At 36.8% G+C, this 16101-nt stretch overlaps 1 protein-coding gene across 6 annotated transcripts in view; it reads left to right on the top strand.

The window, feature by feature from the left end:
• ZYG11B (zyg-11 family member B, cell cycle regulator) overlaps window positions 1-16101 on the top strand; it is an 85476-nt gene that overhangs the window by 9707 nt on the left and 59668 nt on the right. For 5 of the 6 annotated variants that reach the window (XM_055341817.1, XM_055341818.1, XM_055341816.1 and 2 more), the window contains exon 2: window positions 9504-9669. The exons of the other annotated variant lie outside the window; for it this stretch is intronic. In XM_055341817.1, coding sequence (XP_055197792.1) covers window positions 9504-9669 — 166 coding nt within the window. The remainder of the gene's footprint in view (window positions 1-9503; window positions 9670-16101) is intronic. 6 annotated transcript variants of the gene reach the window in all.

Below are 16101 nucleotides of genomic sequence, written 5' to 3'. Positions count from 1 at the left end.
CTGTTTACCGTATTGTATTTCAAAACTCATGCTATCAGTTAAGAGAAAAATAATGCTGAAGTATCTCTGAGTTTCCCATTCCTATGATCTGCTCATATACTTAGTGATTACTGACCTGAATTTTTATTTTGTTTCTTAGATTGTTTTATTACATGAGTTAAGGTGGAAGGGAAGGGAATTTATTTACCTTTCCAGGCATTGATCTAAAAAGATAGAACTGTAGCTCCTTGCCCTTTAGCACATAGCTGCTTGTCACACTGGCCAGACCTTGAATTGATAATGTAAGAAGCTTGCCTTACGTGCATTTTTATCAGCATCTAGGGATCTTTTAGGAGTAGTTGATGGTTTTTTTTAAAAAAATAAGTCCCCATAGTCCATAGTTTGATATATCTGTACCTTTGAACACAATATATCTGTGCATTTGGTATTACTTTCTTGAACTTCTTCCTTATTTGTATATTGGTTGTGTTTGGGGAAGGAGAAGATCAAGGATTTAGATCGTATCTAAGGTTATCTTAGATGTTCATTGCTAGAAGTCTGAGGTGGTTGAATCAGTAGTAGAAAATACAAAAACAAAACAAAACAAAACACCTCCTCTCCCCTGGCCCCCAGGCCCAAACCAATAAACTAACAAGAGATTTCCCATGGACTACTACTAAAATGAGGAGTCAAAGATTGTCCAATACCTGAAGTTTCTTATACCCATGAACTCATGACACTTGTCTGTCTTTCATTCCCATGCTTTAATTTCAGGGCTAGATTTAGGACTTAATATTTCTCTATGGACACACAATCTTTTTTTTATCTAGGGGAAAAAGTATTTTAAATATACTTATCAATAAATTTGTGCTTGACTGTTCATTTGTTCATTCAATAAACATTGAGTCCCCACTATGTTGGAGGCATTATTTTAGGCTCTGGGAATACAGCAGTGAACAAAACACAGCTTTGTTCTATAGACTTTATATTCTATAAAAATAGGTAGTATTTACTGAGTAGTTAATTTATCCCTGTTCTCAGTGTCTTGCACTTAGAATTTATTTAATTCTGACAATAATCCTATGATGTAAATACTGTTAATGTCTGCATTTTACAGATCGTAAAACTGAGGTGCAGGGAGATTAGGTACTTTCCCTTAGTTTATATCATTTTGTAAGTAATAGAGCTGGCACTTTAAACTAGGAAGGCTGATTCCCATACCATCACTTTTCAGAACAATATTACACAATTCTCCAGATAAATGTTGATAAACTGTTTTTAATCATAAAAGTATCAAGTTTGTAATCTTTGTATTCACTGGTTTCTGGCTCAGTCTTAAGAAAAAAAATCATCCAGGTATACAAAAACAAAACAAAACAAAACAAAACACTATTAGAGCTTTTTCTTCTCTTGGAGGATTTGTCAGGTTTAAGAACATTTCAGGTAGGAGATGAGATTTTGAGCCTGTTTCACATGAATTAGAACTGAGACAACTACAAAAAGCCAGGATCCCAAAAGGTAGACTAAAAAATGTCTGCTTGATGGTATAGGGAGACAAAATAGCTTATTTGTCTTGATATGGACTCTGGATGGGAAAACTCTCTTGAGAATTTATAACCATGAACCTGCTGTCCTATGTGTCTGAAATTTAAATTTATATTACTTATGTGAGATGGTTGCTAATAGGAAAGGAGTGCTTACTGGGTAGTTACTCTGTCAGGCATTCTGTTACAGGTTTTAAACACACTTTCTCACCTCATCCTGATAATAGCATCATGAGATAAGTACCAATATTATCCCCATTCTACCAAGGACAGAACTGAGGATCAGGAAACCTAGATAATTTGTAGTGTAACACCACCTAGAATTCAAAACTAGGTCTATTCTTCCTACTAACTACAATGCCTCTGGAAAAGGGACTTCAGAAAGTCCCAAAGTGCCTCAGCTTCCTTATCTCTAAAGTGAAATTTGTAATATTTCTCCTTTCATTTCATAAGATTATTGTATCAAATGAAATAAAGGATGTGAGCTCGCTCTGTTTACTGTAAGACATTGTTACCAGTATAATCCATAAGCTATTTTTTTCTTATTATTAACCAAAAGAGAGACCTCAATATTCAGGGATCCTGAATCCCACAAGGTCTGTCCTGAGGAGACAATTTTAATACTTTTAATACCAGATATTTCCTGAAGTAGTGTCAATAGGAGAAATAAAATGAGTTTTGAAACATGTTACAATCTAGTAATTTACTAATTCATTCAAGAAATAATTTTTTGGATGCATTTTATTGGGCTTCAGTTCCAAGGATAGAAGATGCCTCATCTCTTTCATTTTTTTGTCATACTAGCAGCAGTGGAAGGAAGCCCCAGTTCCTTCCAACAGACGGTGGAATGGTCTGTTGTGATATATGGACAATTCCCAGTGTCCTCCACCTCCCCGCTTGGTAGAAATAGATGAGCCATTGCTTAAAGTATTGAAATGCTGCTTTACCATGACCTTGGCAATATAGTAATTGATGAAACTTTAAAAATTATGAAACAACCTACAAAATAGATAACTAAGTCATGGGGAAATGACTAAAAATGTCTTTAGCTGAGTGTTGTATAGATGACTAAATACTTCAAAGAAAGAGAATATAAAAAAGAAAAAAATTAAGAATGATTAAAAGAAAGCCACGAGGAGTACCTGGGTGGCTCAGCCAGTTAAGCATCTCCCTTCAGCTCAGATCCTGATCCCAGGGTCTTGGGATGGAGCCCCACCTTGGGCTCTCTGTTCAGTGGGGAGTCTGCTTCTCTCTTTCCTTCTCTGGCTCCCCCTGCTTGTGCTCTCTTTTTCCTCTCAAATAAATAAATAAATAATATTTTTTTAATTAATAATAAAAGAAAGCCATGAGAAGGTTTAAGAAGAGCTAATGAGGGTCAATATGAGATTCTTCAAAGACAGACCAGACCCTGTGGCCTCCAGAATCTCTCAGTAATGAGGTTTCTCTTTTGATTAATTACAAAGAAAATACACTTTATGGATTTTCAAGGATAGAAGATGCCTTATCTCTTTCATTTTTTGTCATACTAGCAGCAGTGGAAGCCCCAGTCCCTTCCAACAGACTGTGGAATAGTCCCTGGTAAGAATGTCTTAAAGCATATTCAAATCCTTCATTTTATTTGATAAAACAACTTAGGAAGTGAAGGGGAAAATATTACAAATGTCATTTTACAGAAAAAGGAAGCCGAGGCACAAAATGAAATGACTTTTCCAGAGGCATTGTAGTTAGTAGAAGGAATACTGGACCTAGGATTTTAATGAATAAAAGATAAGGAAGAGATCCTTTTAGTTGTTGGGGAGGTATGGAGCTGGGTTCTGAAGAAATGGAAAGCCATCCAAAAAGATATACTGCTATAATTGCATGCATGTCGTTTCTGAAGAGAGGGAGAGAGAGAGAGTTGATATCTCAGTAAGACATTTCCTTGCTGTTAGAAAGTAGTCAAGTAGAAAAGCTGGTTTGAGGAGCTATTCTTTTTTTGCCCTGTCTTCATTATCCCATACCCCTAACTGTACCCTGTTCTTATAATAAGCAGTGTTTCAAAAGCAAGGAATCTGCTTATCAGGTACTTCATTTATTCACATACTTACTAGACACTGATCTTTTGCTCTGTGCCAGAGTAGGGGACGCAAAAATGGATAAGGCACGAGTCTTAACCCCAGTCCTTTTTAGTATATGGGGCATTGAGCTCCTTCTGATAGATGATAAACTGTTCTAAAAATCCTTTCTACCTCCTAGGCGCTGTCCCTCAAACATTAATTTTTATATACTAAGGGCTCCATACTAGAGAACTACTTAGTAAGTTACTAAGAATTACTACAATTTAGTAATCATAAAGCTAAAGTTAGCAGATTAAGAGTTTATTGAAGACCCAGTCTTTTTTAAAAATATTTTATTTATTTATTCATGAGAGACACACACAGAGAGAGAGAGAGGCAGAGACACAGGCAGAGGGAGAAGCAGGCTCCATGCAGGGAGCCCGATGTGGGATTCGATCCTGGGTCTCCAGGATCATGCCCTGGGCTGAAGGCGGCGCCAAACCGCTGAGCCACCAGGGCTGCCCAAGACTCCAGTCTTTTATGAAGAAGTTTGATACTTGCAACTGTTGCAAAGCTCCTACTGTAGATGTATGAATGTAGCTTATTGGAATTCCTGTAGTTTCTTAGAGCTTTGTAGTAAGTACATCAGCCAGTGTCTTCAGTTGGTAGTTTTTTTTTATGGGTGCTAGTTTTGTATCTTAATTATGAATTGTTATTAATTTAAGTTTATTATTGGTATCACTTGTGTTTTATTTGGTTAATCTAGTGTGTGGTGATGTATATTTGCATTAATAATATTTTTGAGGGCACCCTGGGTGGCTCAGTGGTATATAACAAATATGTAAAAACCTGGCATCCCATCTCAAGAAGTAAAACATGACCTCTGCCATCTGTGTTCCTCTATGCCACATGCCCTTACCCTCAAGGTATCTTTTTTTTTTTTTTTACTTTATTATTCTTTATTTATTTTTGGGTTCTTAAGTCATACTTTTCTTTTTTTATTGGAGTTCAATTTGCCAACATGTAGCATAACACCCAGTGCTCATCCCACCAAGTGCCCCACTGAGTGCCCGTCACCCAGTCACCCCAACCCTCTGCCCATCTCCCTTTCTACGACCTCAAGCTATTTTCTATCCTTTTTTATTTCATATCTTTCCCTTGCTCTTCTTTATAGATATACCACAACATATTTAGTTCAGAGGTAGCTTTCTAATCTTCTGAAATGATTTTCAGACAATATAATTTCCTATAATTGTATAGATGTTTAACTGAAATCCTGCTACATATAATTTTTATTTGGCTTAATAATATTTTACTCTTAGCATTTTGCTGTGTCATTGAAAATTATCAGAAACATACATATTGCTGTGTAGTATTATATAGAATTGATATACCATGATTTGCTTACCATTTCCTCCTATTTTAGGTATTTGTATGGATTTTTTTGTCAGAAAAAGTGATCTATCCCCTTTGTGTTGTTAATATCTCATACTGTTGTTAATATCTATTAGTTTTTAGGTAAATTCTTAGATGAAGAAGTATTGGAGTGTGGGTGTTTTTAAGATTATTATTAAAATATTCATATCCAGAAAAATTGTGCCAGTTTACACTCTGACCAATAGTGTTTGAGAGGACCATTCTGGGCTAACTCACTATGTCAAGGTTATATCCTGTTCCAGATAACACCACATTAACTAAAAAAAAAAAATTAAAGGGATGCCTGGGTGGCTCAGCAGTTTGAGCATCCGCCTTTGGCTCAGGCAGGGCATGACCTGCAGTCCTGGGATCGAGTCCCACATGGGCTCCCTGCATGGAGCCTGCTTCTCCCTCTGCCTGTGTCTCTGCCTTTTTGTGTCTCTCGTGAATAGATAAATAAAATCTTTTAAAAATTTTTAAAAAGAGCTGTGCTGTTTCATACTGGAATTGTTTTTCCTATTTGCTGTAGGGTATTTTTTTTTTAGCCATTGTTCAGTAACCATGTCATTCTGCCTGCTGTACTTGGGATAGTTAATTACAGGGCTTAGTTACCTCAAGAGATCACTCTTCCTGAGAATTTATCTATTCTTACCATTCAGCTATCACCACTAGGGGATGCTATTTAAATCTGCACATTCAGCTTAGTTCTTTCACCAGAGCATTAGTTCCTTTTCTGTATTTGCCTGAGCAGACAGGACTCTCCATGACTACAACAAATTTCCTCTGAAGAAATAATCCTTTGCTTAGTCTTTTTTTACCAGTTTTGTCAGTGAGATTATAGGAGTATTAATCACCATTTCTTTAAATTTTTATTTTCTAACTTCATTTTGACAATTTCAGACATAAAAAATGGCAAAAATAATACAAAGAATTCTCACGTAGCAATCACCAAAATTGCTTAAAATGTGTAGCATTTTATCCCATTTGCTTTATCTTGCTCGTCTGCTACACACACACTTTTTTCTCCCTGGTTAACTTCTACTTTAAATCTTGGAGTTATTATTATTATTATTATTATTATTATTATTATTATTTTATCTGCGCTTCCCCTCTTCCACCTCCCTTGCTCCCTCACTAGAGCGTGCTGTATGAGATGAGAAGAAGAGTGTAATGTTTGGAATTAAATATCTTGATTCAAGGCTTAATTCTTTCACATTCTGACTTGATGAGTTTGGGTCTGTTACTCTTTCTGAGCTCTGGTGTCCTCCTGTACAAAATGATGTCCACTACACCATGTTGTGAGGGCTGAGATAATATGTGTCAAAAGTATGCTGTATGAGTGTTGGTCAGTCCTTCAAAGAACATTCGCCTGTTGAGCTAGGCATTGTGCTCATTGTGCTAGGTACGGGGGTTCAGAAATGCTCACCTCGTGTTAATTCTTCCCGCAAATTATTTTTCACCGTTGATTTATTTTTCCATTTTCATTGCATCGACCCTAATCCACAGCATCATCACCTCATGTCTGAGCCATTGTTAACAACCAATGGGTCCCAATTGTTTTTTGGAATTTATATCAGTGCCGAACTAATAATTGTTCTGAGAGATGGTATGGTATAGTGGAAAATGTATGGATTTCATTATCAACAGATCTGGGTTGTGTCTTGGCCCCGCTTTTTTTCTAAAGATTTTATTTATTTGAGAAAACACAAGTGAGAGGGGTGTGGGTGGGGGAAGGCAGAAGGAGTAGAAGCAGACTCCTTGCTGAGCAGGAAGCCTGATGTGGAGCTGGATCCCAGGACCCCTAGATCATGGCCTGAGCCCAAGGCAGACGCTTAAATGACTGAGCCACCCAGGCTGCCCTAGGTTCCTTGAACTTGAAGAACATCATGGTCTAGTGGGGGAGACATGCAGTCATAAAAAACAGTGGTTAACATGGGATTGTAAAAGAAACCTAAATTTGGAGTCAGATATAAATGGAAGCTTATGTAGTGATTTATTAAAGCACAAATAACTCTACAATCAGATTGCCTGGTGTCATCCGGGCTCTGGCATTTCTTAGCTGTATCAGTGTAGGTAAATTAACTCCTCAAAACCTCAGTGTCCTCATCTTTGTAGAATGGGGATACTGATAGAATTTAACTTAGAATTTTTATGAGAAGGAAATGAAATTATGAAAAAAATTATGTAAAGCACTTAACATAGTTTATAGCATATAGCATATATGATTATGATATGATAGCATAGAGGTTAAAAGCTTAAAAATATAGACTGTTGCCTCATTCTTGATTGGGAGTCGCAGTTTAGCAATCTCTTGGCCATGTGAATAAAAGGAAGATATTTAACCTAAACCTCAGTTTCCTCATTTTTAAAATGCTTCTTGTAATGGTGCTTGGTTCATAGCATGTAGAAATGGAAAGAACTGAGGTATCTAACAAACTCTGAACCAGAACCTAAGGCTTAGTATTTTATGAAAAATAGCTATTACAATTTTTATCCTTGCTCTGCTATCTGCTGGCTGTTTTATCTTTGACATGTACATTAATTTTTCTTTTCTTTTCTTTTTTAAACTTGCAGTTCTTTTTTTTTTTAATTTTTTTTTAAATTTTATTTATTTATGATGGGCACACAGTGAGAGAGAGAGAGGCAGAGACATAGGCAGAGGGAGAAGCAGGCTCCATGCACCGGGAGCCCGACGTGGGATTTGATCCCGGGTCTCCAGGATCACGCCCTGGTCCAAAGGCAGGCGCTAAACCACTGCGCCACCCAGGGATCCCTACATTAATTTTTCTGAGCCTACCTTGTTCCACACAAACTTCTTTTTTTTTTTTTTTTATAAATTTGTATTTATTTATGATAGTCACACAGAGAGAGAGAGGCAGAGACACAGGCAGAGGGAGAAGCAGGCTCCATGCACCGGGAGCCCGACGTGGGATTTGATCCCGGGTCTCCAGGATCACGCCCTGGTCCAAAGGCAGGCGCTAAACCACTGCGCCACCCAGGGATCCCCCACACAAACTTCTTTTGAAGATTGCAAACATATATAAAGCTACATTAGTGCCTAGTACCACACAGCTTTCATTCAGTACCTAATAGCTATTAGGTGAAATTTGAAATTTGTCAGGTGCTGAAAGTAAAATTCTGCCTTGAAATCAACAAAGGCATCACAGAACTAGTAATGTTTGACTGAATTTTGAAGGTCATGTGAGATTTTTTCACATAAAAGTACTAATCTAGAAAAAGGCTTAGGGTGTCAAAGTGCCTGTTACATTGCTTAAGGAACCGTGTTAAGTGGTGGGTTGCATTAAGTAACAGTTTAGTGTACCAATAAGAGCTGTGTGTTGGGATCCCTGGGTGGCGCAGCGGTTTGGCGCCTGCCTTTGGCCCAGGGCGCGATCCTGGAGACCCCAATCCCACGTCGGGCTCCCGGTGGGTGGAGCCTGCTTCTCCCTCTGCCTGTGTCTCTGCCTCTCTCTCTCTCTCTGTGACTATCATAAATAAAGAAAAAAAAATAAAAAAAAAAAGAGCTGTGTGTTAAAGACCTGGGTTAGGCTGGATTGAGTAAAATGCATTATTACAGTTAATTAAAAAGAACTTTTACTTAATGATCCAAATGAAGTCAGACTTGACCTCCTTCCTCTGTCTTTTGCTATTTTACTAGGAGCAGTATTTGTATTCTGGCTGGAGTGTACCTAGTTGGTAAAGAGGAAAATCTCTGTAGAAATTTCTGAGAGATGAATTATTTAGACACTGAATTCCAGCTTCTGCTTTGTCCTTTCTTTTTTAGTCTTCCTGTGCTGCTATTTGTTTAAAAATAAAGTAGGAGGGGATCCCTGGGTGGCTTAGCGGTTTAGCGCCTGCCTTCGCCCAGGGTGTGATCCTGGAATCCCGGGATCGAGTCCCGCCTCGGGCTCCCGGCATGAAGCCTGCTTCTTCCTCTGCCTGTGTCTCTACCTCTCTCTCTCTCTCTCTCTCTCTCTCTCTCTCTCTCTCTGTCTATCATGAATAAATAAATAAATAAGTAAGTAAGTCTTTAAAAAATAAAAATAAAGTAGGAGCGCACTGATCTCTCAATACTTCTCTGTTGGAAGGACTCAGGCATCGTCTAACAGTCTAAGAATTTTATCTTTTGTCTTCAGGCCCATGGAAGTCTGTGGAAGGTTTGAGCAGGGGAGGGTCATGGGTAGTAATTTAGGAAGATTAATCTGCTATACCTCTGAGGTCTTCCCTGACCATCCTTGACTGATTAGGGCACCCTGCTTCTACTTACATACTACCTATTACTTTCTCTAATATAGTATGTAATATAATACTTATAAATGTTATGTAAATACTTGTTTAAATGTTTCTTTTCTTTTTGAGGACATGGGTCACCTGTTATATTCTCACTGCCTAACATAGTATCTAACATATGGTAGACACTGAGTAAAAATATTTGTTGAATAAGTAAATGAATGTTTTATTCTCTACTTTTCTGGAAACTAACTTGTTGGCTTTTGTGTTCCCTTTATGTTTTTTCCTGGGCTCCAAGGAGGAGGCATCTCCCTATTCCTTACTTGATATCTGCTTGAATTTCCTGACTACTCACCTTGAGAAGTTCTGTTCAGCAAGACAGGATGGAACATTGTGTCTGCAGGAACCTGGAGTATTCCCACAGGAAGTGGCTGATCGACTGCTTCAGACCATGGCTTTTCATGGTAACAAATAAAATAAGCAGCGTAAACCAGAATTATGTGCTGTTAATTGGTATTGGATTTTGAAGTGCTGCTGTGGCCATTTAATCATTTTCTTAGAAAAGGACAGATGAGCCTAATTCCAGGAAAAGGAATGCATTTGTTTTTGTCTGTCCTGCTACTTACTATGTAATTTGAAATAAGCATTTTTCTTTTCTAATCTAGGAACATTTCTTTCTTTCTTCTCTTCCTCTTTCTTTCTTCTTTCTTTCTTTCTTTCTTTCCTTTCTTTCTTTCTTTCTTTCTTCTCTTTCTTCTTTTTGACTTTTCTCATGGCAAAAATAACTTCTCTTTCAAAATATCCGTTTAGAAGTTTGCTGGTATAAAATACTTTACATCCTCATCTGGCAGTGGGAAAAATAAGTAAATACTATTATGGGAAAACTAATTTCTGCTTTTGACCTTTTAATTGGGAAAGCATAGTTTTAATTCAGTACTTCTGTTTTCAAAAACAAAGGATGCCTGGGTGGCTCAGTGGTTGACCATCTGCCTTTGGCTCAGGTCGTGATCCTGGGGTCCTGGGATTGAGTCCCACATCCAACTCCCTGTGAGGAGCCTGCTTCTCTCCCTGTCTCTGTCTCTCTCTCCGTGTGTCTCATGAATAAATAAATAAATAAATCTTTTAAAGATTTATTAAACAAAACAAAACAAAAACAAATTTTGAAAATAAATTGGAAAACTCTTACTGTGAAATTCTGTTTATGTATATTGAGGATTTTTGTTATTTCTGATTAAGTTTTAAGTTAAAAGAGATAATGCCATTTTTTTAAAAGATTTTATTTATTCATGGGAGACACATGAGAGAGTCAGACACAGGCACAGGGAGAAGCAGGCTCTCTGTGGGGAGCCTGATGCAGGACTTGATCCCAGGTCCCCAGGATCATGACCTGAGCCAAAGGCAGACATTCAACCACTGAGCGACCGAGGCATCCTGAGATAATGTCTTTTTTATTTCTGGTTTATAAACTCTATACTCTCTTAACTAATAAAATTAGTTCACAGCTATAAAATGGAATGAAAATGTGGCAATAATAATAACTGTCATTTATTGATTGCCTGTTACATGGCAGGCATTTTATGTTTTCCTTGAATTTTCTCAAAAATCCTGTAAAATAGCATTTTTATCCTACTTATATACAGATGAGGAAACTAATTCAGAAAGTAACTGAAAGGTCATAATGCTAGTAAATGGTAGAGGTCTAGTTCAAATGAAAGTATGTGTGATTCCAAATCTTTGCTGTTTTCACTGCCACACAATCTTCATACATCCCCATTAGAGCTATCCCTGTTCCTAGATGCCAGATAATGCTGTATACTTTCACTTTTGCTGTGACTATATATATACATATAAAGTATGAATCCAAGGAAAGGTGGGAGAAGTAAGGCTGTAGAGACATTTTGGAATAATTTTGGAAAGAAGACATTTGTACTCCGTGATTTTAACTAAATTGCTCAAGTCTGTAGTCTTTTTAAATTCTTTCAGCCTGCCAAAGAAACTGGGTTAATTTCAATAGGTGCTATATATGGTAAGGTTAAAAGTCCCCTTACAAAGCTGCACAACAATTTTAAGAGATTATGCCACTGCTTTAATTTCTTTCTGGTCTCAATTTAATGACTGTGCTTAACATATTCATTTTAAATATATATACATATAGAGATGTTAATCTTATAAGTAAAAAAAATAAGTGTTAACTAAAGTCTAACTTTACCGGATTCTTTTTGAAATATAACTATTGATAGCTAATAATAGTAGCCAACATTTATTGAATACTTATTATTTACTAGCACTGTGGCAAATGGTTTATATGGGTAAAATAATGGAAGTAGTTTTTAAGTAAGTGTAACTAAATAATTATCCTCCAGGATGGTTTCCTGGAGGGACTATATGCATAATTAGAATGTGTTTTCTACCTCTTTCAAGCTGCCTTCAGATAAGGAAACTGAAGGTCAGAAATACCTCTTTCAAGCTGCCTTCAGATAAGGAAACTGAGAGTCAGAAATAAGTGGCTGCCCCCAGTTGTATCATACCAATGTGATTTCCTGCCTTATTCACCAAAAAGTGTTCTGAGTTATTTAATCTCTTTGCAAAAGAAGCAAGAGTAGGTACTTCTCACCTGAAACTTACATAATATTGCATGCCAACTATACTTCAGTAGTAAAAATAAAAATTAAAAAAGCAATTTGTGAAAAAATAAAGTCTTATGGTAACTCTTACATAACAAGTTTGAAATTCAATTTAGGAATTTGTCAGATGTAGATTAAGATCGGTAATAATTAAAATATAAAAAATTGAAAAAAGAGTAGAGATACTACTGACAATATGCAAAAGAACATACTGCCGATTCTTGTCACAATTTTAAAAGTTGTTTCACCAGTTTTTTTTGTATAGAAAAATATATTATAAATTTTAAAAGTAATCATAGAACTTTTTTCCATTTTATTATGAAAATTTTCAAATACAAAAAAAACTGGTGAAACAACTTTTAAAATTGTGACAAGAATCGGCAGTATGTTCTTTTGCATAATTTTAGAAAATGTTAACTTAATTACATTCAAGATTTTTTTCGTATTTGCCCAATTCAAAGGAGTAATGATATTGGTAGCAGTTTTTATTAAAATAAGCCCAATGCTAAAGAGTTTTACTTATAAGATCTTTGATTCTCATGTCACAATCATTGCTTATTCTGTGTCATGGTGCTAAAAGTTCTCCAGGAAATGTGTAAGAGCTAGGAATCAGAATAAGATTTTTGCCATCTAATTTTTATTTATTTATTTACTTACTTATTTATTTATTTTATTTGTTTATTTTTGTTTATTTATTTATTTATTTATGATAGTCACACAGAGAGAGAGGCAGAGACACAGGCAGAGGGAGAAGCAGGCTCCATGCATCGGGAGCCCGACATGGGATTCGATCCCGGGTCTCCAGAATCGCGTCCTGGGCCAAAGGCAGGTGCTAAACCGCTGCGCCACCCAGGGATCCCCAGATTTTTGCCATCTAATGATAATGCCTCTGTGTTATATTGTATACCTAACCTAAATTGATACACCTTGACGTGTTTAGCCTTCTGTTTTGGGATTAAATTGAAAAGAGTAATACTTTTTGGAGGAAAAAAAGAGTAATATCTTTTGAAATATTATGGATTGCCTCCTTGAATAGTCAACTAGATTTTCTAGGTAACTGAGGGCTTATACTCCCAAAGTAGTACCCTACTTCTCTGGAGGTCACATTGCTGGTCATCTCAGCTGTTTATAGCCTAAACCAGAAAGAAATAAAAAATACTTTGGGGCAAAATCCTTACATATAGGCTTCTGTACTTCACTCCTTGAAAGAAGCTCTTGAGGAACCCTCATTTAGAGCATATTATTAAATGAGAGTACTGAGAAAGATGGCAGAATAGGAGGATCCTAAAGCTCACCTCATCCCACAGATAATCTAGTAACACCCATATCAGTGTAGATAACCTAGAGCATATTCTTAGGTGTACATGGTTCTAATTACCTTGTTTTTTTAACCATAACAAATTAAGAAACAATAATCTAAAGGGCACAGACCGCTAACAGCCCAACTAGATAATATGACAGTAATGGAAGATTTAGCTTAAATACATTGTAGCAAGTACAATTATTGGACTTAGAAAAAAGATAAGTGATTCTTCAGTATGTTTATTTTTGAAAGAAGGGGAAGATAATCTAGAAAGATTTCCTTCAGATATAATAATGACATTTGTGTAGTGTTTTCACTTTGCAAGATTATTTTTATATATATTATTTAATCTTCACAGCAGTCCCTGTGAGAGAAATTCAAAACCTAGGATAGGTGCATGGCACACAGTAGGTAAAGAATCTTATCTTTTACAGATAAGGAGTCTTAGCCTTGTGGAATAATTTATCTACTGTGAAATAGGAAATAAATGTTGGAACCAGGGCTTAACATTGGACTGATTCTATATCTCATGCTCTTTTAAAAGATTTTTGCTCTTTTAATCCTAGTACTCTTAAATGTAGAAACTAAAACTTAGTTACTAGAAAAATTTACTTAATGTAGATTGACCCTGAGAAGCCAGGAATAACCTATTATTTTACTACATGTATGTGTATGATATCAGACTTGAGAACAAAGTTTGTAAGACTCTGTGATAGTCACTATAAGATTAAATTCAGTCTTAATTAACTGAGGAGTCTATAAAGTTTCATCCTTAAAAGACAAAACTAACATTAAAAATATGTGTAAATATGTTTTGTGGTGTAAACAGGAAAATGTTGGTCCTAACTCAGGGTCTGTTTTCATTTTTGGTTTGTACAAGGCTTCTTCAAAATCCTTAATGTATGTGTGGAAGGAGTTACTAGTGAGTTCAGAAGAGGCCCAATAGAAATAAAATGTATGGGAAGGAAGCTCCAGAGAAGAAAATTATTAAACACCTGTTGTGTGCTAGGCACTATGTTAGGTATTGAGTGTATAATACTGAACACAGGAATCTTGCTCTTGTGGATCATACATAGTTCAGTGGGACTTCTTTCTTAACTATAGCTAAGGAGCAAATAAATATTAATGGAATTACAACTTGCGATGAGTTCTCTGAGAGAAAAGAACATAGTTCTCTCATGGAGAATAAAGAGAAGGTGTCTACTTTAGATTGCATGGTCAGAGACAGCTTCTTCAGGGAGGTGATAACTAGGCTGAGACCTGTGTGGTGAAGAGGCAGGTTAATAATAAAAGATAGGGCCTCTCAGCACTGCCCAGGAGTTTTTGATTTTTCCCTGATCAGCTAGCAACTCAGTATTCCTAACAGTTGTTTCATAAATAAATCTTTTTTTTTAAATTTTTATTTATTTATGGTAGTCACACACACACAGAGAGAGAGAGAGAGAGACACATAGGCAGAGGGAGAAGCAGGCTCCATGCACCAGGAGCCCGACGTGGGATTCGAGCCTGGGTCTCCAGGATCGCACCCTGGGCCAAAGGCAGGCGCTAAACCACTGCGCCACCCAGGGATCCCCTAACAGTTGTTTCATATGTTCTTTGCTCTTCATAGACTTTCTATCATTTACTCTAAGCAAGAAAATTGAAGTCATCAGATGAAATTGCCTGAACTCCATGTCAGCATGCCTTCAAATTTTCCTCAGAGTGATTTTTTAAATTCAACTTTGTATTATGTATTTGTTTCTAAAGCTTTATTTATTTTTATTTTTAATTTTTTGTATTTTTTTTAATTGGAGTTTGATTTGCCAACATAAAATACCCAGTGCTCGTCCCGTCAAGTGCCCTCCTCAGTACCTGTCACCCAGTCACCCCATCCCCCCCACCCACCTCCCCTTCCACTACCTCTTGTTCTTTCCCAGATTCCCCATATGAATGAAACCATATAATGTTTGTCCTTCTCCTATTGACTTACTTCACTCAGCATAATACCCTCCAGTTCTATCCATATTGAAACAAATGGTGGGTATTCATCTCTTCTAATGGCTGAGTAATATTGCATTGTATACATAAACCACATCTTCTTTATCCATTCATCTGTTGATGGACACCGAGTGGATACCGAGGATCCTTCCACAGTTTGGCTGTTGTGGACATTGCTGCTATAACATTGGGGTGCAGGTATCCTACCCCAAAGATACAGATACTACATCTGTATCTTTGGGGTAAATCCCCAGCAGTGCAATTGCTGGGTCATAGGGTAGTTCTATTTTTAACTCTGAGGAACCTCCACACAGTTTCCAAAGTGGCTGCACCAGTTCACATTCTTACCAACAGTGCAAGAGGGGTCCCCTTTTTTCACATCCTCTCCAACATTTTGTGGTTTCCTGCCTTGTTAATTTTCCCCATTCTCACTGGTGTGAGGTGGTATCTCATTGTGGTTTTGATTTGTATTTCCCTGATGGCAAGTGATGCGGAGCATTTTCTCATGTGCGTGTTGGCCATGTCTATGTCTTCCTCTGTGAGATTTCTGTTCATGTCTTTTGCCCTTTTCATGATTGGATTGTTTGTTTCTTGGGTGTTAAGTTTAATAAGTTTTTTATAGATCTTGGAAACTAGCCCTTTATCTGATAGGTCATTTGCAAATATCTTCTCCCATTCTGTAGGTTGTCTTTGAGTTTTGTTGACTGTTTCTTTTGCCGTGCAAAAGCTTCTTATCTTGATGAAGTCCCAATAATTCATTTTTGCTTTTGTTTCTCTTGCCTTCATGGATGTATCTTGCAAGAAGTTGCTGTGGCCAAATTCAAACAGGATGTTGTTGCCTGTGTTCTCCTAGGAATTTGATGGATTCTTGTATCACATTTAGCTCTTTCATCCATTTTGAGTTTATCTTTGTGTCTTGTATAAGGGAATGGTCTAGTTTCATTCTTCTACATGTGGATGTCCAATTTTCCCAGCACCATTTATTGAAGAGA

The sequence above is a fragment of the Nyctereutes procyonoides genome, unplaced genomic scaffold, assembly GCF_905146905.1.
Source record: "Nyctereutes procyonoides isolate TBG_1078 unplaced genomic scaffold, NYPRO_anot_genome, whole genome shotgun sequence".
In the NCBI taxonomy this organism is placed as follows: Eukaryota; Metazoa; Chordata; class Mammalia; order Carnivora; family Canidae; genus Nyctereutes; species Nyctereutes procyonoides.
Note: the sequence above shows the minus strand (reverse complement) of the source record. Positions and strands in the feature narration are given on the sequence as shown.